At 39.1% G+C, this 21517-nt stretch overlaps 1 protein-coding gene across 3 annotated transcripts in view; it reads right to left on the minus strand.

Annotated features, from left to right (window-relative positions):
• CACNA1E (calcium voltage-gated channel subunit alpha1 E) overlaps positions 1-21517 on the minus strand; it is a 253324-nt gene that overhangs the window by 18649 nt on the left and 213158 nt on the right. For 2 of the 3 annotated variants that reach the window (XM_039337124.1, XM_039337123.1), the window contains 5 exons: positions 15755-15851; positions 12073-12178; positions 11292-11399; positions 10654-10754; positions 9304-9410 (listed from right to left, as the gene is read on the minus strand). In XM_039337124.1, the coding sequence (XP_039193058.1) occupies positions 9304-9410; positions 10654-10754; positions 11292-11399; positions 12073-12178; positions 15755-15851 (519 nt within the window). Of the gene's footprint in view, positions 1-9303; positions 9411-10653; positions 10755-11291; positions 11400-12072; positions 12179-15754; positions 15852-19835; positions 19933-21517 lie in introns of all 3 variants that reach the window. The other variant, XM_039337122.1, reaches the window with a different exon arrangement.

Raw genomic sequence — 21517 nt, forward strand, 5'->3', positions numbered from 1 at the left:
CCCCCTACCGGACCACAGATGGCAATCTGGACGGAAGACACTACCACCAACAATGGAGGTACCGATCCATTCCAAGACATCCACCGTTGGAGTTGAAATTCAAAGGGGAGCCAACACGCTTGGGGTTTTCCTAACCCAAGTCCTCAGCTACATGGAGGAATATGGGCAGGACATTCCCAGCGACAAAGCCCGCATCCGGATCGTGCAATCTGCCCTGGATGGACCAGCTGCAGATTGTGTGGTGAACTTGCATGACTCCAATGCCCCAGAACTCAGTAACTTCAACCGTTTCATGTCCTCTTTGAGAAGACGATTTGAAGACCCCCTGGCTGATCGCAAAGCCCGTGAAAGGATAAAAATGATGAGGCAAGGCAAACGCCCGGTGGCTGAGTATACACAAGAATTCCGGGCCATTGCCAGCAAACTGAATTGGCCAGAAGACATCCTCCTTGGCCATTTCAAAGACGGACTAAACTATGATCTATATGATGCTTGCCTGCCCCGAGGGGACCCACATCGACTTGAGGAATGGTATGTCTTGGCAGAGGAAGCGGAGATCGACATATTGAAGAGGCACCGCCGAGGAAAACAATGGAGCCGCCCCCCCGCCTGAGCTGACACACCAACCGGTGAAATCATCGGATACAGCCAAGAAGCAAATGGGGTGTTTCAAGTGCGGAAGAGAAGGGCATCGAGCTGTAGAATGCCGCTCAAAGGCCCCCCAGCACAACCCAGACAGATCCCCACTCAACAAATCCGGAAAGTCTTCAGCTAAGCCAAAAGAAACGGCCATGAGAATGATGGAAATTGCAGAACCCCCCACTTCTGCTCACCAAGGGGAAAGAACTCCAGCCTACACCACAGGGCCGGTGGATGCCTCAGATGACAGCTCGGAGGGCGAAACCCTGGTAAGTGGATGCATCACACCCATCTTCAAAACAGTGACTATATTAATCCCCCCCCATGCCCGAAGCTGTGAAGGTGAAAGCCTTAATAGACTCTGGCTGCACCCGCTGCCTCATTAGCCGAACACTAGTGGGGAATCTGGGCATCCCATCCGGGAGACTGGAACAACCAATCTCATTTGGCCAGCTAGATGGATCCATAGCAGGGGGGGTGCCAGCTACCCTAGCCACTCTGCCAATACACCTCTCCCTGGACAACCATGAAGAGGACATAACGTTTGTGCTGACCCCAGGTATGGAATGCCCAATGATTCTAGGGATGGAATGGTTGAAAAAATAGAATCCCTGGATAAATTGGAGGACGACAGAAATCAAATTCCCGAAGGGGGACCCTATGGACTTAAAACCCCAAGGGAGGCTACCGGAATCAAGAATAGAAAAAGCATCCATAGGAGAGGAAAAAAGATTAACAGAAATACCAGAGGAATATAGGGACCTTGCTGAAGTCTTCAGTGAGGAAAGGGCGAATGAGCTTCCCCCCCACCGACCCACAGACTGTACCATTGAATTCAAGCCTGGGGCAAAACTCCCGAAGCCCAGATTATACTCCATGAGCCCAAAGGAGAAGGAGGAAATGGAAAGATTTATAAAAAAAAACCTAGAGAGAGGTTTCATTGAGCCAGCCAAGCCTAAAGTGGCTGCCCCGGTCCTTTTTAGAGAGAAGAAGGATGGCTCTTTACGTTTATGCGTGGATTATAGGGCCCTGAATACAATCAGTGAAAGCAACCTATACCCTCTGCCCCTCATGAAAGACATGCTGTCACACCTATCGAAAGGGAAAATTTTTTCTAAACTAGACTTAAGGGAAGCTTACTATCGCGTGAGAATCAAGGAAGGGGACGAATGGAAGACTGCATTTAACTGCCCCATGGGGTGCTATCAATTCAAAGTCTTGCCATTTGGATTACAAGGGGGCCCTGCAGTCTTTATGCAATTAATCAATGACGTTCTAAGGGAGCACCTGTTTAAGGGGGTCCTTGTTTACTTGGACGACATTCTTATCTTTACTGAAACAAAAGAAGAACACGTCAAACTTGTCAGAGCGGTTTTAAAGAAGCTGCGAGCCGCTCACCTATATGCCAAACTCTCAAAATGCGAATTCCACCAGGAAAGGATAGACTACCTAGGCTATCGCATATCCCCACAGGGCATTGAAATGGACCCAGAGAAGGTCAAAGCAGTATTAGATTGGGCGCCACCCCGCACAAGAAAGCAACTACAAAGTTTCCTGGGCTTTGCAAACTTTTACCGCCAATTCATCCCCTCATTTGCCCAGATAGCCTTGCCCCTCACTAACTTACTAAAAACGAAGGGAGCATCCTCAGTAAAACCTAGCCAGCCACTAACATGGACAATGGAGTGCCAAGCAGCGTTTGAGAGACTAAAGAGACTTTTTTCTGCCGAACCAGTACTAAGGCACCCAGACATGGACAAGCCCTTCATAATACAGGCAGATGCAAGTGATGTGGCAGTGGGGGCTGTGCTATTACAAGAAAATGATGATGCAGTATTGCAACCCTGTGCATATACATCCAAGAAACTCACGGAAACAGAACAGCGCTGGCCCGTATGGGAGAAGGAGGCTTATGGGATACGTTGGGCATTACTCACGTGGCGACAGTTCCTGGAAGGCAACAAAATCCCCTTCCAGGTGTGGACTGATCACAAAAATTTAGAAGCCCTGAAAACTTCCAGGAAACTCAATCCCAAACAAGCCCGCTGGTCCCAGCATTTTCACCAATTCCAATTTAAGCTCAAACATTTACCAGGAAGAAAGAACTTCCTGGCAGATGCTCTATCTCGCATGCCCCAATATAACAGCGCACGAACCACAGACTCTAGACCAATAATGGCAGAGTCACAACTGGCAGCACCAGTAACCACAAGAACCCAAGCCAAAATAAAACCACAACTGGACAGCCAAACTGGGATTGAATTCAGAAAAAGTTGGAAACAGATGAATGGTTCCAGAAAAACAAAAATGTGTGCACAATGAGAGACGGGTTGCCTGGGTAGGGGAAAAGTTATATATACCAACAACTCAAAGAATAACTTTCATGCAGCTTTGCCATGACACAAAATCAGCAGGGCATTTTGGATTTGTAAAAACTTTACACTTAATTAAACGGCAATTTTGGTGGCCATCAATAAAAAAGGACATAGAAAGTTATGTTGCCAGCTGCCCAACCTGTGCATCGCAAAGAGGTTGCAAGGGAAATCGCCAGGGCTATTACAACCAGTGGCAAGTCCCTCAGCCCCCTGGAGGGAAATAGCCATGGATTTTATAGTGGAATTGCCAGAAAGCAATGGGAATACTGTTATCTGGACAGTCACAGACTTATTTTCCAAACAGGTGCACTTTATCCCTTGCCAAAAGATTCCCACTGCAAAGGCCTTAGCAAAACTTTTCATCCAGCACATTTACAGATTGCACGGGGCACCCCAACGCATCATCTATGATAGGGGAGTGCAATTTACGTCTGCATTTTGGAAGGAATTTTTATCCCTCTTAGGGACCACTCAGGGACTGACATCTAGCCATCATCCACCAGGGGATGGACAAACGGAACGGTGCCATTCGGTACTTGAGCAATATTTGAGATGTTTTTTAAATTTCCAACAGAGTGATTGGACGGACTTACTTCCTTTTGCAGAAGTTGCCTACAATAATGCAGTCCACTCCAGCACAGGCTACACTCCTTTTCAAATAGCAAACGGTCAAAGTTTCAACCCCATGCCAGAATTAACCCCAAACGAACCAACGATCCCTTCACTGAAAGAATGGATGGAAAAACTACAAAACACCTGGCCAATAGTTAGAAAAGCACTAGATGAAGCTAGGCAGGCATACAAAGCACAAGCCGATAAAAAAGGGTTGAGCCTACACCATTCATTATAGGAGAAATGGTGTACTTATCTACAAAATACCTAAAGTCCCTACAGCCCTGTAAAAAACTTGGACCAAAATATATAGGACCTTTTCCAATTAAAAGAATCATAAATCCAGTAACAGTAGAATTAGAATTACCCAAAAATATCAGGCAAATACACCCAATTTTTCATTGCAGCTTGCTGAAAAGAGAGCATCAGTCACCTCTACGGCCAAAATCCCCCCCCCACCACCTCCAATCATGGTGGAGGGTGAACAACACTTCGAAATAAAGGAAGTCCTTGACTCTAGGAGATATCATGGAGCAACTCAGTACCTAGTTGCCTGGAAACACCTCCCTGCCTCACAAAATGAGTGGGTCCATAAACATCATGTCAGAGCCCCGAAACTATTGAAGAAGTTTCACACAGAGTATCCCAACAAGCCTAACTAACTTTTATACCTGTTTTGTTTTCTTGCAGGTGGATCTCTCTTATTGGTAAGAGGGGCCGGATGTCAGAATCCAATTATATTTCATCTTTAATTATCAAATATAGAAACTCCCAATTCTGCCTTCTCTGGATTCTGCCATCAGAGGGAGAGAAGGGGGAGAACAAAGGGGCTTTATGGCCCTCACTTCCTTCAGTAGACTTCTAAGGAGCTGAATGTGTTTATTGCAACATCAAAGAGAGACTTTGAATGTAAATAGCATCAAAGAACCTTACCATGACAAAAGAGAGCTATTTACCTTTCATGAAGTTATCTGAAGTCTCCATACAGACGAAAGAAAGGAGCAAGGGGGTGGAATTGTGATGCCTGAAACTATCACTGGAAGGGGGGGTGAGTGGGTGGGACTGCTGGGGAACCCCTTAAAACCTTGAATGGGAGAGCTTGGACCCCAAGTCCTGTCTAGCATGCCTGCAACCACTTCTTCTTAATAAAGGATTCCTGTTGGAAGAATTATTCCAAGAGTTCTGTCTTCTTAAGATGCAAAGTGGGGTGGGTCCTTACACCCGCAGATAGATTTGTAAGTTCAGCAGACAGTATGCAGAATTTCCAATATCAGTCAAACCAGAAACGTTCTACCAATCGATCAATGGAGAGAATGCAGAAAACTAGTTAACACTTGATGAAGAAGAAACAGTGGAGTTCTGGGCATTGCTATGGAATAAGAATTACAACAATAATGCAGCTTGTATAAAAGAGGTGAATAAGAATAAAAAAAAGTCGAAATGAAAGAACTTGTAGTAACGGCAGAAATGGTGAAGAAACTGCAAGGAAGATCAAGAACTGATCAGCACTAGGTGAAGATTAACTGTATATTTTTTTGTTAAAATACCTGTCTGGTCTACAGCCACTCAATGACAAGAACAGTCAGCAAGGAGGTGAAATTGGAAATTGGTTAACATCTGACAAAACTTACCTAATAATGAAAGATCCAACAAAAGAGAAAGCACCAGGCAACTATAGGCAAATTACCTGCTTACCAACAACTTTCAAATTGCTAGCTACTGTGGTAGCTGATACAGTCCAACAGCATCTAGCCGAAAAAAAAGTTCTTTCCACCTTAGCAGAAAGGAAACTACCTGAGAATAAGATTTTAAAAAACTGCAAGAGAAAGAAGATCAAACTGATTGTGACTTGTATTGTTTAAAAGAAGGTATTCAACTCCTTGCCACATGATTGGATAATCAAGTGTCTAGAAATAACAGGAATCAGTAGAAACATCAGAAGCTTCATGAAAGATCAGTGATACAATAGAAGACACAGTTGCTGGTTAATGGTGATGCTCTGGAAGAGGTTAATATCAACAGAGGAATCTTTCAAGGAGACTCACTCTCACCATTGCTGTTTGTCATTACACTGATTCTTCTGTCAACAATATTGAACAAATCAGGCCATGACTATCAAATATCAAAAATTTCTGCCAGGCTATCTCACCTCCTTCACGTGAATGATCTGAGTGGAAAAACAACATCTGAAATAGAATCACTGCTCAATACTGTCCATATATAAAAAACCAAGATATTATAATAGAGTTTGGACTGGACAAATGTGATCCTTAACAAGGGAAAAATAGTGAAATCTGAAGGAATCAAAATACTCTATGGAAATAGCAGCAAGAGTTTGAAAGACAATCACTACAAATACTTGGGGATCTTTCAAGCTGACATCAAAAGCACTAGAGACAAGAAGAAGGTTAGAAGTAAATAGATCATGAGATTGATGAAGATCTTGAAGTCCAAACTCACCATTAAGGCAATTCACATTTTGACAATTCCAGTTATTAGATACATACCTGGAATAATGGACTAGACTCAAGCAGAATTAAAAGCCCTTGATAGGAAAACCAGAAAAATAATGACAATGAATCATTCCCTTCATCCATGCAATGACAGATTCTATTTACCAAGGAAAATAGGTGGGTGTGAGATGTTGCGAGTGCACTAGAAGTTGAGGAAATTTAAAAAAGGACATTGGAAGAATATCTGAAGGATAGTAAAGAAGATGCACTGAAGCTATTATACCAGTATACCATACTGAGTACTGGAGAGACCAAACTGCCCTACAAGAAAGACAAAATGAAGATTAGAAAAATAGATATGGTAAGGCAAAGCATTACATGACCAGAACATTAAAACAATAGAAGACATATATAATAACAAGACCTGGCAAATGGCTAGGACAGGGGTAGGCAACCCAAAACACTCAAAGAGCCACTTGGACCCGTTTCCCACCAAAAACAAAACACCGGGAGCCGCAAAACCCTTTTGATATCTAAAATGAAGATAACACTGCATATATCCTTTTTTACCTTTATTATAGGTGTGTGTGTGTGTAAAAATATGACTCTTGGGAATATCCATACTATTAAAACAATGATCACCAAGAGAATGCTTTAAGAGAATAAAATTACATACACACACAGGTAAAAAATGGATATATGCAGTGTTATCTTCATTTTAGATGTCAAAAGGGTCTCTCTCTCTCTCTGTCTCTCTCCCTCTCTATCTGCCCTTGGTCTGCCACTCCTCTTCCCCCACTCTCTTTCTTTCTCTCTCTCTTTCCCCCCCCCTCTCCCCCTCCCCCCTCTCTCTTTCTCTCTCTCTCTTTCTCCCCCCCTCCTATCTGCTGCTCACCTGGCAAGCTTCAAGCTATTGTCTAACAAGCTCAGAGGTAAGCAACCTCGTCTCTTTTATGACTCATGGACTTCAACTCCCAGAATTCCTGAGTCAGCCTAGCTGGGCTAGCTAGCTCTCTCCTGCCCTTCCTGCTTCCTGCTTCCTGCAGAGACGCAGCAAAGGGAGGAGCTCCGCCCAGTAAGCTTTTCAGCTCCTCGGAGAACGCTGTGAGTGCACTCTGTTTTACACACACACACACACACACACACACGCACACACACACGCACACAAAAACACAAACACACACACACGCACACACAAAAACACAAACACACACACACAGAGAGAGAGAGAGAGAGAGAGAGAGAGAGAGAGAGAGAGAGAGAGAGAGAGAGACTGAGAGAAGCAGGAAAGTGTAATTGCCTTTCTCTGTCTCTGTCTCTCTTTGCAAAGGCAGAGGAAGCTGGGAGCCAGGCTCAAAGAGCCGCATGTGACTCCGGAGCCGCAGGTTGCCGACTTGTGGGCTAGGAGTAGGAAAGTTGAAAAAAGAGATAGAGGGGCTAATTCTGGTTGCGTAAGACCAAACCTTAAGAACAAATACATACAAAGACAGCATTGAGAAGACAGCAACAGAAAGCACCTAGTTAATTGCTGCAAGAAGACGGCAGACATGACTATAAACAAAGGCATAATAAAGTAGCAACAATGGTGTATTGAAAGATCTGCAAGAAATACCATTTGCCTGTAAGTGAGAATTGGTAAGGCCACAAAATAGTCAAACTAATAAAACACAAGCTAAAATGCTCTGGGACTTTAGAATTCAAGCACCTTGCCATATAACATCCCAGACTTAACAATTGTTGATAAGAATGACAAAAAATCTGGATAGTGGACATTGCAAAACCTGGAGAAAGCAGAATAGAAGAGAAAGAACTAGAGAAAATCACAGAATACAAAAACTTGTAAATAGAAGTAGAACAACTCTGACGAAACAAAGCAAAAATAGTACCAATAGTGATAGGCTCCTAAGGGTGCAGTCCCAAAACATCTAAAGCACCAGTTGAACACAATCGACACTGACAAAATCACTATCAATCAATTGCAAATGGCAGTTTTAACTGGAACAACTTACATCCTGTAATAATATCTTTAACACAACCAAATATCTACTTATTCCAGGTCCTTGGGAAGGACTTGATAGATGGATAAAAATGCCAAATCCAATCTAAACATCTGGCTGACTGTGTGACCAACCACAACAACAACAACATCCTGAGACAATATCTGTAATACCATCAAACATCCACATCTGCCTATCTCAGGTACTTGGTAAGGACTCGATAGGTAGACAAAAATGCCAAATCCAGTCTGAACATCTCACTGTGCAATTATTATTATTGTTATTATTATTGTTATTATTATTATTATTTTACAATGAAAAGAACCAAACAACTACTATCTTGTATTGTTGACATTATCATATAATAAAAGTAAAAAAACCCTGAAACCAGTCAAAATTACACATTATACTCCATTGACAGTATATTCACATTTTTAATTCTGGATGATGGAAATAAGAAATGCTTATAGGTTTGTAACTTAGTTTTGTCAAGAAGTACAGTAGTGAGATAGTAAGATAGGTTAGAGATTGTGTTAAAAAACAAGGGGATGGCTCTGCCAAAATACTGTTTGAATCAAAAGCATTAATGTTTTTGTTTCTAAATATAATTTAGAAACAAGTCAATGTAATGCTTATTAAGGTGAACTGTTGCTTATCAAAAGTCAATGTAATGCTTGTTAAGGTGAACTGTTGCTTATCAAAATTGCCTCAGAAATGGCTGAAACATAGGAAATCTTTCCAGAGGTGCATATAATCTTTACCAGAACATTTACTGAATGATATCTACATAGCACAAAGTAAACAAAGGGTAACATGTTCCACGAACCCAGTCAGAGAGAGAAGTATGCTTTAATAGAGACCAAGACTGTGAAAGTTTTAATGGAGGAATGGATAAGAATCAAAAAGCAATGTGACTTCCTGATTATTCTCCTCCTCTCATTCTACCTTTATTGTTCAGACTAAGTTTTGAGTTCTGCATTTTTATTGCAATCTCAGTAGTTGAAAATGTGCTGTTAACCTGCACAATTACCTTCTATTCCATCATAGTTCATATTTAATAGTTTATTATCAAGATCTTTGGGTTTATTTGTAATATCTCTCTTAGATTAGATTCCCTACCACTATAGCTTTGTATCTTGAGTAAGATTCAGTGAAAAAAGGAATTTGCCCTAGGATTACAAACACGAAAGCCAAGGTGGTATTGTTTACTCAAACATCTGCACTTACAGTCCTGAAATAGTGTCTTGCTGAAGGTAAGGCAAAGCTTTGGCATTGGAAATGATCTCCTGAGGAAGAGATGAAGGCTCCATGCGCTGGAACATTGGGGCATTTTTCTGAGTTAAAAAAAGAGAAAATGACAGCAGTTTCAATTAGGTAAAATAATGACATAATGAACATACGGAATTAAAACTTCCATCGTATTCAATGCCTATAATGGCTAGATGTGATGAGGATTAGAGGGCAATAGGTTTGGAAAATCTACTCCCAAGGAAGGGGAAAATAATACTGAAAGTGCCAGTAATTTTATGTAAGCTAAATGAGACACTGCTGGGTTAGCAAATACAAATCACTTCAATTACTTTCCTTATGAAAATTTATTACATAGCATAGCTTCATCCTCCACTTTCCCCACATCTTTCTACCACTTTTCTCTACATTCAAAGAACTGTTTTGCATAAGTGCTGTAATTTTAACATAATCCATGTTTCGAGTCCTTCCACATGCAAGGGCTGTGCTGTTCTGAGACCTATGCCATTCCTCCAGAAGAAACAATGCAAAACCAGATTTTTAGCATTTTCTTTAGAACTCCCTGGTGGCCCCACGGCTGGAAATTTCCACCTTCTCAGCTCCTGAAGTTTTATCATCCCTCCTGGACTGAAGCTCTGTGGTACTTTATCATCTTTCCCTGTTGCCTTCCTGCTGTTTTGCATGGCTGTTTCTTGCTGGAATGGGTTTGTATGGACAGCGGTCTGCTGTTGGTTTGCTTGTCTACTTTTCAGCTCACCAGCATTGCTGGTGAGGGGAAAAATAATGAAGGGATGAAGTTCCAATATATTGCTTCCCTACTGTGACCTGTAAGCAAGTGCTGGCCATCTCAATGAAGGGAAGGGAGAGTTATTTGCATAGTAGCAACAAACAAATACTCTAGGAAGCTAAGGGAGTCCACAGCTGATGGTATGCAAGGGGTCTCAGGGAAGTTAAGCATACACATATTGTACAGACTCCTATAAAAAGAACTCCTTGAATGCATAAAAATGTGGGAAAAAAGAACAGTCAGATCAAGAATCCTGCCATTGCATTTTCCTTTTTACCAAAAATATGCATCCTCTTCTATCTTGCTACAATGATTCTTATTGGCAGCCCTACAGAAACTGCAGCAGAATTTTATATATTCTTGGAAATCACCCTTAGTGTATTACATGCACCATAGATTACATGTTAATTCTTATGCAGATAAACTACCGCACCTCTATTAGTGCTCTTCATACAAATCTAATTGCCAGAAAATCTGAATGGCTGGATTTTAACCCACAATGAAACAAGATCACTTATATTTTTCTTCTGGCAGAACCATACCTGTTCTTCCAGCTGCTGTCTTTGCTTTTTAGCTTTGCTCTGCTTATAGTAGTCCATTATCATCATGGCTGCATAGATTTTCCCAACTGTCAGGTCTGTAGCTGGAAGTAAAAGATGTAACCATGTTAACCAAAATAGAACCCTTTACTCTGCTGAAAGAACTGGAATCAGGGATATACAATCTTGCACATCTTTAGGGCAAAAAAGAACACCTGTTTATAAGCTTGGCTCTTTCAAACCCTGTAATTTGGAGGGAGCTAATAGCCCTTAGATGAGCTGTAGATCATAGACAGAATGATGCCTCGGTGTCTGCATAGCATGTTTTTAGAAGATTAATAGTTGATACCAATATCAGAATAATCTTTATAATGTTGGTAGGCTATTGGTAGTTAAAGCTAAGTTGTGAAAGGAGTGATATGTCTGAATATTATTTACATGTGGATGCATTTGTAATTTCATGTATTTTTTTTCCTGCTTTTTCCTGCTTTTTAAAGTAGGCTTAAAGTTTAAATAATGTGGATTAGCAAGAGGAATTTGCTTATATTAAATTCCTTCTCTTTGTTAAAAATCAGATGAGTCTTGCTTCTTTTATCTTCTGAATGCCACTTGATAGCCCTAATTCCTAAACAATAACTTACTTTTTGGCATGGGTACCAATAGATCTAGCATCTTCTGAGAAAGGTGAGGCCAAATGGTCAGAATCTCCTTCTGGAGCCCAGAGTCTAACTGTTGCCAGTCTGCACCACCTATAAGGGATCAGATCAAAAGAACTCTAAACAAAGTGGAGAGAAGAGAAGGAAAGAGAAAAGAAAACAAGGGAACTGGACTCATTATTTATCCATTTTGTTTCCCAACTTCCTCTAAGCTTAATGACACCAGAGATAAGAACCCTTCTTTAATTCCAACTAGCTACTAAGGGCCAAATCTGTGAAGTCCTGGAGGATACCACAAGACTTAAATTTAGCAAAGTATCCAAACCAGTACTCCTCAATCTTTAATTAATTAATCTATCAGTAGTATCCTTGCAGATCAGATGAGATAGTTATAATATATGTATGCACACATTAATTCTTCATTGTTTCACATTCTCCTCTGAAAATTTTGATGACGTCAGACAATAGATTCCCATTACAAAATTAGTAAATTTCTGAAATTTCCTATTTCATTTCCTGTTTCCTAATTCATGCACTACACTAGCAGAGTTGGTTTAGCAGCATTTTTTTTCCATGACTGGAAAAAAAAAAGTAGACATGAAATTATTCTTAGAGAATCAGATTATTTTGAGTCATAAGGTCTATGTAGATTACAAATTAATTGATCTTGGGAAGTTGTCCATTTTTTTCCTCTCAAAATAAAATTTTAACTCTTGACTATTTCAGTTTCCTTACTTTACTTTTCCATTTATCCCTGGACCCCTACCTTTTGCGATCTTAATATCAAGAGCTGTTCTAATTAATGCCATCAAGGTGGAAGTGAAATGCACCGTGTTGTCTTCAGCCACCGGCATGTTCATCAGGACCAGTCTCTGCATAAAAGAGGTGGAGAGAGGGGAATCAGGCAGAAAACAGTTTGGAAAACTGTATCATGGAGACAAAGGAAAATGCTTAAAATGCATAAACTAGAACAGCCAAAAAGGAGGGCAAGGATCGCCCCCATCCCCTCCAACCTATCCCATTCCCTTCGGCATGGTCTTTTGCCCATTTTTATTCACCATGCCAAGGATATGTGTTCTTTTACTGACTTAGAGCAAGACGAACAAGATGACCAATCAGGTTCCTTCACAATCACATCTGTGACTGTGGGAAAAGAATCAAACTCCCTGATTCCATTAAAAGGAAAAGCCACTGTAGTTTACCTCTGCATCTCCCATTTAAGAACCTTTTTTTTTTTACTTAATAAACTCAGAACTCTTAGCTATATCCTGGCGCCCCCTTTTTGAGTTTCCTTCAAAAGAGGTCTTGTTGGCAGCAAATGATTGCCCATGCAATGGTTCCATTTTATCTGAAGTTGAAGAGGGAGGAGAGAAAGTGAAAATAAAGAGAAATTGATGAGTCAGGAGTGAGTGAATGGGACATGCTCCTTTTAACCTTGAAAGGGAAAACAAAATGGCCAAATCCACTTCCCAAGTGTATATATTGCTTTGTCAATTCTTATGCTATTCTTCCCATCACACCAACCACCCTCTTTCTTGAGACTTTGGTATCTATCAGAAAATGAGATTTGTGAGATTAAGACTCAGGGAATATTTTTATTTCCATGTGTATAGAATCTAAAAAAAAGGGCCTTATGCTTTTGAAACTAAATGGCACCATTGTGCCATGCACAAAGCTGAACGTAAGTTGCCCTCAGCTAAAATCTTGGATAATACAGAAAACTGACAATTCCATATAACTATTTAGAGAACCAGGGTTTGCAATCCTAATATTTAAGCATTTGAACCAGAACTTTCATGCAGAAGTATTAGGAGACGGGGTCAAAAAAGTAAAGATGCTAAGTGCAATTGCATAACCAAACCCCCCTTTTTATATACAGGTAGCATTCAGCTTACAACCACGATTGAGTCTGGAATTATGGTTGTAAGTCATGACAGTTGTTAACTGAGGCACCCATGTGATCCTCTCACCTAATGACCACAATCACGGCTTTTGCCATTGCAGTCGTTAAACAAATGTGTGGGTCATTAAGCAGAGCACAAAATGCCTCAGGAGGTAGGGAAGGCTTTGGGAAGTCTGAGACAGGCCCACACTGCAGTACTTCCCCAGATCAAATTTGGCCTTCCCCACCCATTGCACAGTTTCCCACCCTACTAGGTCGTATACCATAGGTCTCCTCCTCCTCTTCCCATGGGGGGGATGAGTGGGGGCAGCTGCAGCATCCCTACAATTGATTGTAAAGGTGCCCAAATGTTGTGACTGTGGAGGCATTGCAGTAGCCATAACTGTGAGTGCAGATCATAAGTCCCTTTGCTCAGTGCCATTGTAATTTCATATAGTCACAGAATGAATAGACATAAGTTGAGGACTACCTTGTATCAAAAAGGGACACGGTTTCAATCACAGTCATCTTTACTTTTTTAACCTCCTCCTCCCATACAGTTGTTCTGCTTTCATGATGCAAATACCACTGAAATCGAACTATCACTTCCACATCACCCCCATTTTCACTCCTCAAATGCTTAGGAGCCCTTTGGAAGTGAACCGTGGCTGCTTTCCTTTCTGCTGACTTGAAATCATGAGAAGAAGTGAACATCACTGCCACATCCTCAAGTCCTTTTTGCATTTTATACAAAAGGTGGAGATAAACCAAACCAGCCAAACACCAATACCGTAATCTGGCATTTTGCATACCAACTCCTGAAGACAAGGACAAAACCAATGAAACTCTCTCCAGTTAACTAGACCTCAGACTAACATTTCTACTATAAGTTCTGAAACTCAAGAGACATGAGGAACAGTTATATCCAAACAGAAATGTAGCCACAGCATCTCCAAACAAAAATAAATAAATAAATAAGTGTGTGTGTGTGTGTGAGAGAGAGAGAGAGGGGGGGGGGGAGAGAGAGAGAGAGAGAGAGAGAGAGAGAGAGAGAGAGAGAGAGAGTATCCTAGCTTCAGTGCAGCTTCCATTACATCTATCTATCTCTGAGTTGGAAATGAATTAACCCAGCCTCTCAATATTATATGAGTAATGAGGTATTAGCATAGAATCCTCAGGCAGAAGGACCTATGCCCCAATATTTTCAGGCTGCTACTTTTCCCAGAATAGACTGGACCCATTTTCCCATCTAATCTCTTTCTTCCTATAATAATACACATAGCAAGAACCTGTCCTGCAAATTACTTTGAAGTTGCTAGACCTATTGGATGCAGTATTATCACACTAGTTACAAAACAGCTTATCACCTTCTCCAGCTCAGCTTCAGGGGTATCACTTCTTGCCTTCCAGGCTGTCAAAGCAACTTTTGTAGAATTTTTTTTTAAGTCAAAAGCTCTGCTGAAAAGATTTTAATTTAATGAGCATGTCATGCTCCATTTTATATTTCCATGAATCAGTGGGAAGAAGTTTCCCCTTTTTAGAGTAGTTTCTCATTTTCTTCTGATGTAGTTGTCCTACTCCAAAGTCTTTGTTTAGTTCAGACTTTTATACAGATTACAGTTCAATCTCAGATATCAGAAGTATGGTATCATGTTTGAACTGAGAGCCGCACTTGGCCTTTAAGTAGCATGAGGGGGATTGCATTCCTACAAGCAGGCAGCCCAAGATAATTTCATTAAAAGATATTAGATGTTATTAATATGAATGTTTTCATGTAGCTAACGATTTTCCATTTCAAACAAACTCCTAAGTACTGCTGATGGAAATTTTTGGAGGGACTCTGTATACTCAGAAATGAAACACGGGGCATGTTCCCAGATATATTTATAGCCTTAAGTGTGTAAATGACTTTAATGTCATGAGCACTTGTTCTAAAACAGCTAATCATATTGGTATAAACTACCTTATATTTGAACTTTAGCCCAGCTTGCGAAAAATTTCTAATCCAAATGAGAAAGATATTCCGTGGGTTCAGAGAGGATTCGTATTCAGTCCTGGGATGTTTCTACTGAAATAGCTGGATGGAAATCACATCTGTATGCATAAAGCACATTTGCTCTAATGCTAAACAAAAACCTTTTGAATCTTATTCTGCACCCCTTACCTTTCGCAGTCAACAGAATAAGTGAACAGATGTCCTATCAATCATAATACTCCGTGCAAAACTAAATTATTGAGTATTCGTTACCTTACATTACAGCTACCAATCTTGTTTCTCTTGGATCTACCCTCACAATGTTGTGTGCCTGCACAAAAACTAACTTTCGAAATTGCTTGCATTGATCAATGGGCCTTTCTCTTTTATAATGCTATTGCAAACAGAGTCATAAGGATTTGAAACATATCATCAGTAAATATTAAGATATATGAAATATATAAAATATGAAATCAAAGAAATAATGGAATTCATCAAACACTTCCTTTATCTCCCACCACCCCCTTACCATTATTTCTTTCCCATTTCTTGCTAATCAGAAGCCCATAAAGGAAAGAAGGGTTGTTCTACCTTATAAGCAACTTTGGAGGGACATCTCTTCCCGAGGCCTAGTGGTGGGGACATGAGAGTCAGCATTTCATACATCTCAGTGTAATGGATGCGGCCACTGCTCATGTGCAAGGAGAGAGGATAAAGGAAATGGGGAGGGGGGGAAGCAAGATGCAGAAAAACAAAAGATAAAGGCATTCCCAGAGGTAAAAGACCCAAATAAATCAGAATATAGGAAACAGAAGAGAGAGAACAAAAACAAACAAACAAAAAGACAAACAGGAAAAGAACAGGAAACCCATTAATCAATGTAAATCATACATGACAGCTTGTGCTGATGTGATTTACAGCACCCCTAACACAGACCCAGGAATGCCACCAATACGAACTGCCTGCCTTTCCATATCTCTGTGGATGTTTTTACGGCCAGTTCTTTCAAGTGTAGTACATGCCCCATATAATTTCCAGGGCTGTGTTTAAGTGTTATAAATCAAGATACACAACAAGGTGTTGTTTGGAATATGGTGGTGCATACCTCAGCGAAGTGGCATGTCCTCCCTCTCTGGCTATGTCCATGCAAGAAGAAAGCAACATCTTGCATAGGAGGGAAGTCCACTGTGGCCATTTCTCAAAGGAATGTGTCTCTTTGCTTCCATCTAGTGCTAGGATGGAGCACGTTCCCACCATGCACCGGTGCAAAGGCATGCCAAGTGTGTAAGAAAAGAAAATGCAGGAAGAAAATTCGACATGCCATGCTCTCCAGCCCTCCTCCCATTTCCTCCCACATGCGAATTCAAGTTTCACCCAGTTGGAGTTTAAAGAGTCTTGACAGAGGCAGCTGTTATGCCTTAAGGCTTCAGTTCTGTTGGTTGGTATTCCCTGTTTTGTGAGTTGCTGGTTCTGTATTCAGCCCTCTACTCAGTATAAAAGGAGGTCAGATTAAAATCTAGTCTCTTGCCTTGGAAGCTTCACTGTAAATCCTTATTCTAAGCTTGGTAGAGTATTGTGGAAAAAAAATAAAGGTTTCCTTTATTCTTTTCAAGAAGGGAAACACAATATACGAAGTGTGATGTAAGAAAAGACAAGGCTTGCATGGGTTTGGGTGACTGATCCAATGTAAATAAATTTGGATGACCTACATTGGCTATTAAGCAGTATTAAACAAAGGTCATCATATTTTTCACCTAAAAAGAGTGTTTTTTCAGTCCTTTTTTTAGGTGAAAAATATGATGATCTTTGTTTATTATTTGTTCAACTCTTGTATTACTTTTAAGATTCACTAACACAGAGGCATCATTGTTAAAGCTCCAAGTTATGTATTTAATTGCTCCTATTTTTTTAATAAAATGTGTAATAATTTTGTGTTTTCCATTCAACTCAGAATTGTCCGTTTCCTATTACTTTCTTCAACCTTAACATTTCTAGGTTTCTCTTCTGCTAAATGGTAGTCAAAATGGCTTGTATGCAGCTATTAAAATGCATTTAAATATATTGTTTGAAAATATCCTACATGAGGAATGTCTAATTGAGTTGCTTTTTATTTCAGAAAAAATGCCCTTAAAATGCCTCCAAAATATCTCTCTTCACAACTAAATTTGACTTATTTTTAAAATTTGATTTCTTTTTTCCTTCATTTTAGGTTTGGTAGTTTTTGTAGTGAAACATTTTAAAATAAGAACTGCATATAATTTTCCAGAGAAGCATGAAACAAATCATAGCCAAGAGATCTTGTAGTAACATCTTTAAGAAAGAGAAGATCAGAGTATAAATGTTAGTGAATCAAAGTATATATGTTAGTGGAACAAAACTTAAAAAGTGTGAAAATGGGTATGGTTTGCAGAGAAGAAAGAAAAAAGCTTTAAAAAAATTGTCTCTAACCATATGGACTGCATCAAAACTGAAATTGACTTATAGGTGGATTTAAAAATTACAGCCTACAAGAAAGACATGAAAATAATAGATTTACAAATGAAATTGAATGATTTAAAAATTAAAAAACTGTGTACAAACAATAAATCAGAAGAGTAATGTGGATTATTTTTACACTGGATTTACAAAAGGGAAATGCTGGAGTTGCCACAGTGGAATTACAAAGGGGGCCTGACAAGAATTTTGAGAGAAGAAACAAAGCGAGTATGAAAAAGCAATGTTAGAATTTTCTGTAAGGAATTTAAAGACTTTTGGGAGAAACAGGACAGAGTACGAAATTGGTTTATCTGCTCTAGGTTAAAATAATGGGTTGCTATTTCAGATGTTATTTAGTGGTTTTTTGATTGGGACTAGATGATGATTATTATTTCTGAGAAAGTTTAATTGTAATAGGACTGATTATTTGAAGAGAGGAAACAGGGCGGATCTGTTCAAATGGAAAAAAAGAATTCAGATTTGGTGTAACAGATATAGTTCGTAATAATTATGTTATTTCTGATAACCCTTGCTGATAAATATGGTGCAATGAGGCTGGAGAGATAGAAGTATAGAGAATGGGGTAAAGTATGGAATGAAGAGGTTTTTGGTTGTATTATAAAATATAGTAATAATTTGTTAACATCAGTTACACTTGATGGGGATGAAGGGGAAAGGTTTTTTTTCTATTTTTATATCTTTCCTTCATTTTCTTTTTTTGCACACACATTTTATATATATTTATACACACACACATTTGGCGGAGTAAATGTAAATAATTTAGGAAGACATTTAGGCAAATATTTAGAACATTTAGAACATTCATAGAAAAACTGGAAATCCATACATGGATGGGAGGTTGGCAGCAAATTCTCTTGAAAGTAAAATGAAATGATTGAAGTATTAAAAAATATGTTTCTGCTTTATTAAGTACGCAAATGAGATTCATCTTCATAATTGATTTGGGGAAAGCAAAACCAGGTTAAAACAAAACTTGGCAATAGATTTGCAGATATGAAGAACTGGCCAGGAGAATGATGGTTGTGCCAAAATGTCAATATTGCTGACACGTCTTTATTGAATGGTTGCATTCTAGTTAATAATAATAATAATAATAATAATAATAATAATAATAATAATAATAATAATTGTGATGGTGGTGAAAGAAGTAGCAATGACATGTTTGGTTGGATCTTCTCAATTACAGAAAAACAATAATAAGAAAACAAACAAACAAAAATAAGAAAATAAGAAAAATTCTAAATGCTGGTGAAATTTTAGCATAGTTCTGATGCTGAATGCACAGTAAAAATGAATCACAGGAAATTGTGATTCCAAAACCCATATCTTTTAGATATATATTCATATATACATATATTTGAATTTACTACATTTGATTTAAACATACAAAAATATTCCTCACTTCTAAAATTAAAAAGTTTGTTGGCTGCTCTAGCTTTTTCCTTAACATGCTAATTTTTCATTAACTGAGGGGCTTTATTAAGTTCAACCCAAATAGCCAGATGAACCCCTGCCCACCATGTCAAGTGTCTTTTTCTGACATAAGTTTTTCATTGGACTAAGTTAAGATGTTTGAGATTAGCCAGCTGGACCATATCATCAGGAGATGCAACCTGAATCTAGTTGCACTATTTCTGAAGTACATACAGAATGTTATTCAGAATGAATGGATCTTCCATACCCAACAATGTAATATCTTTAACCTCAAGTCTCTGGGCACAGCTGGGGAGCTTTATTCATTTTCTACCATGTCTGATTTGAGTTTTTAAAATTAAAATTAAATTCTTTGTTCCCTTCTTTTGCTCCCAAGTTAGTGAAAAACCAAATACAATGCCCATTTCAAATGAAAAATGTAGGTCTTGAAAGGGGAAGCAGAAAGCAATGGTTCCAAATCTTCTCTATGCTACTCTATGACACTCTAAAAACCTCCAGAGTTATTCATTCAAGATGAGAATGAATGTGTAATTTCAGCTGGGTCCTGAAATGCATCTCTTCATCTTTTCCAGTTATAACAGCTGCTGATTCTGAGAAGGTTTGACTCTCTTTAAACTCGAGGGAAAGCAAGTCAGGATTCTCTTGTGAAGTACAATAGCGTGAAGTACAAAAGAGAGGAGGAGAGCGGGATTTAATGGGATGTCCCTATTGCCAGGTTGTGGCTGGGGATTGTGAGGCAAACCTTGCAAGCCACCCTGCAGGGGCACTTCTCTCCCAGGCCCAGAGGAGGCGAGATCACCCGTACTAATTTGTACATATCCTTATACAGGATCCTGCCACTGGAAAGGAAGCACAGGTGAGTTAATAGGCCCCAATCAGGAAATGGGAAAGAAGAACTGTGTACAACTGGTTAACACCAAAGATGTGCATTGCTCTTTTTCTACGTAGCTCTACTTTTGGGGGTGAGGAGGGGGCTAAGGGAAAGCTCTGCATAATAGCTATATCTTCCTTTGAAGATATAGCTATTATTCTCTCTACTCTACAATGTTCCCATGGAGGAATTCTTCATCACCAAGAAGGTGCATATGGCCTGATTTATAATGGAATGATAAAACTCAGTCATTCTACCAAGATTTATCCATTTTTTTAAAAAAGCAGAACAAATGGTTTTGCACAATCAACTATTCACATCAAGTGGATAAATGGTGACTTATTTTATACAAAGTTTCAAGCCAGATTTTTTTTCCCCCCATCAAATCCTGTCTTCCCACTTTGCCCCTTTTTCCCCAGTGGTGATCAATCTATACTGTGAGTTCAATTTCACATAGGATAAAAAGGTGCTCCATAGCTATATCAATAGCATGTCAGGAGATGATTAGACTACAGTACTTCCTTTTGATATCCCAGGAGGGGTTTTTTAGTCTCTGAAAACTAAGACTTAGTTGTATCAGTCAGAGATAATTTCTTTTTGATTCCTTTCCATTATGGTCACCACAGTCTAGCAATGGAAGGGCAGGAGGTGAAACTCTTACAGTTATAATGATCAGTTTACTTTAGAATGATAATTATACTGTAGGCAGTATTCTAAATAGAATTGTAGGTATTATTGTTAAAGCAGTAATAAAGTACAAAAGAAGAATCCTATATTATACTATAATCCTAATTATAATATTATCCTAATTATAATCCTAAATTTAAAAATCATCAAGGTCTGATGAGTTTTGAAAAACTACAGTCTTAATATAAGACAAATTTAATGAGCTAGTTATAAAAATAACTATGGGAAGGGGAAAATGGGAAAATAAGATAACTGGAAAATCTATTGTCTTCTTATTTAAATCCCAAATAATTCTTCCACAAACTGGCTTTCTTCATTTCTATGAGACTGCACCCAGAACTGTCAGCCACTATGGCTTTTAGCTACAAAAGGTGACGCTGACATTTCTTGTCCTTTCAAGAAAATAACATGAATTTCTTTCCTATAGATGAGTTATTAAGCCAGGGCTATCAAAGTAATGTCTGCTTTTAACAGGGGAAACAAGTTCAGAAGAGTAACCATATTAATTATGCACCCTTTTTAAAGACCAACATATTTATTGTGTAAATCTTTTAGAAGGAAGAGGTTTCATTAATTTAGAAGAGTGAATTCACAGAAAACAATACATTTAGTTTTCAGATGTTAGGGTAAAACTGATAATATCCATCTGATGAAATTCTAGGATTCCAATATCTCCAGAAAAGACTTATATCTTTCTTAAAGTCATGAACATTGACACAAATATCAATAGACAATTAGGCAGACAGGTAATTCTAATTCAAGCTGAAGAAAGATAACAAAAAATATACTTTTAAATTTTCAAATTTGAGATACATAAAAGATAACCTAAGGTATTATCACCAGTGGCAGTTCCACTTCATGTTAAG

The sequence above is a fragment of the Crotalus tigris genome, unplaced genomic scaffold (genome assembly GCF_016545835.1).
Source record: "Crotalus tigris isolate CLP2741 ecotype Arizona unplaced genomic scaffold, ASM1654583v1 scf7180000017668.6805642782:7212621, whole genome shotgun sequence".
Lineage (NCBI taxonomy): Eukaryota > Metazoa > Chordata > Lepidosauria > Squamata > Viperidae > Crotalus > Crotalus tigris.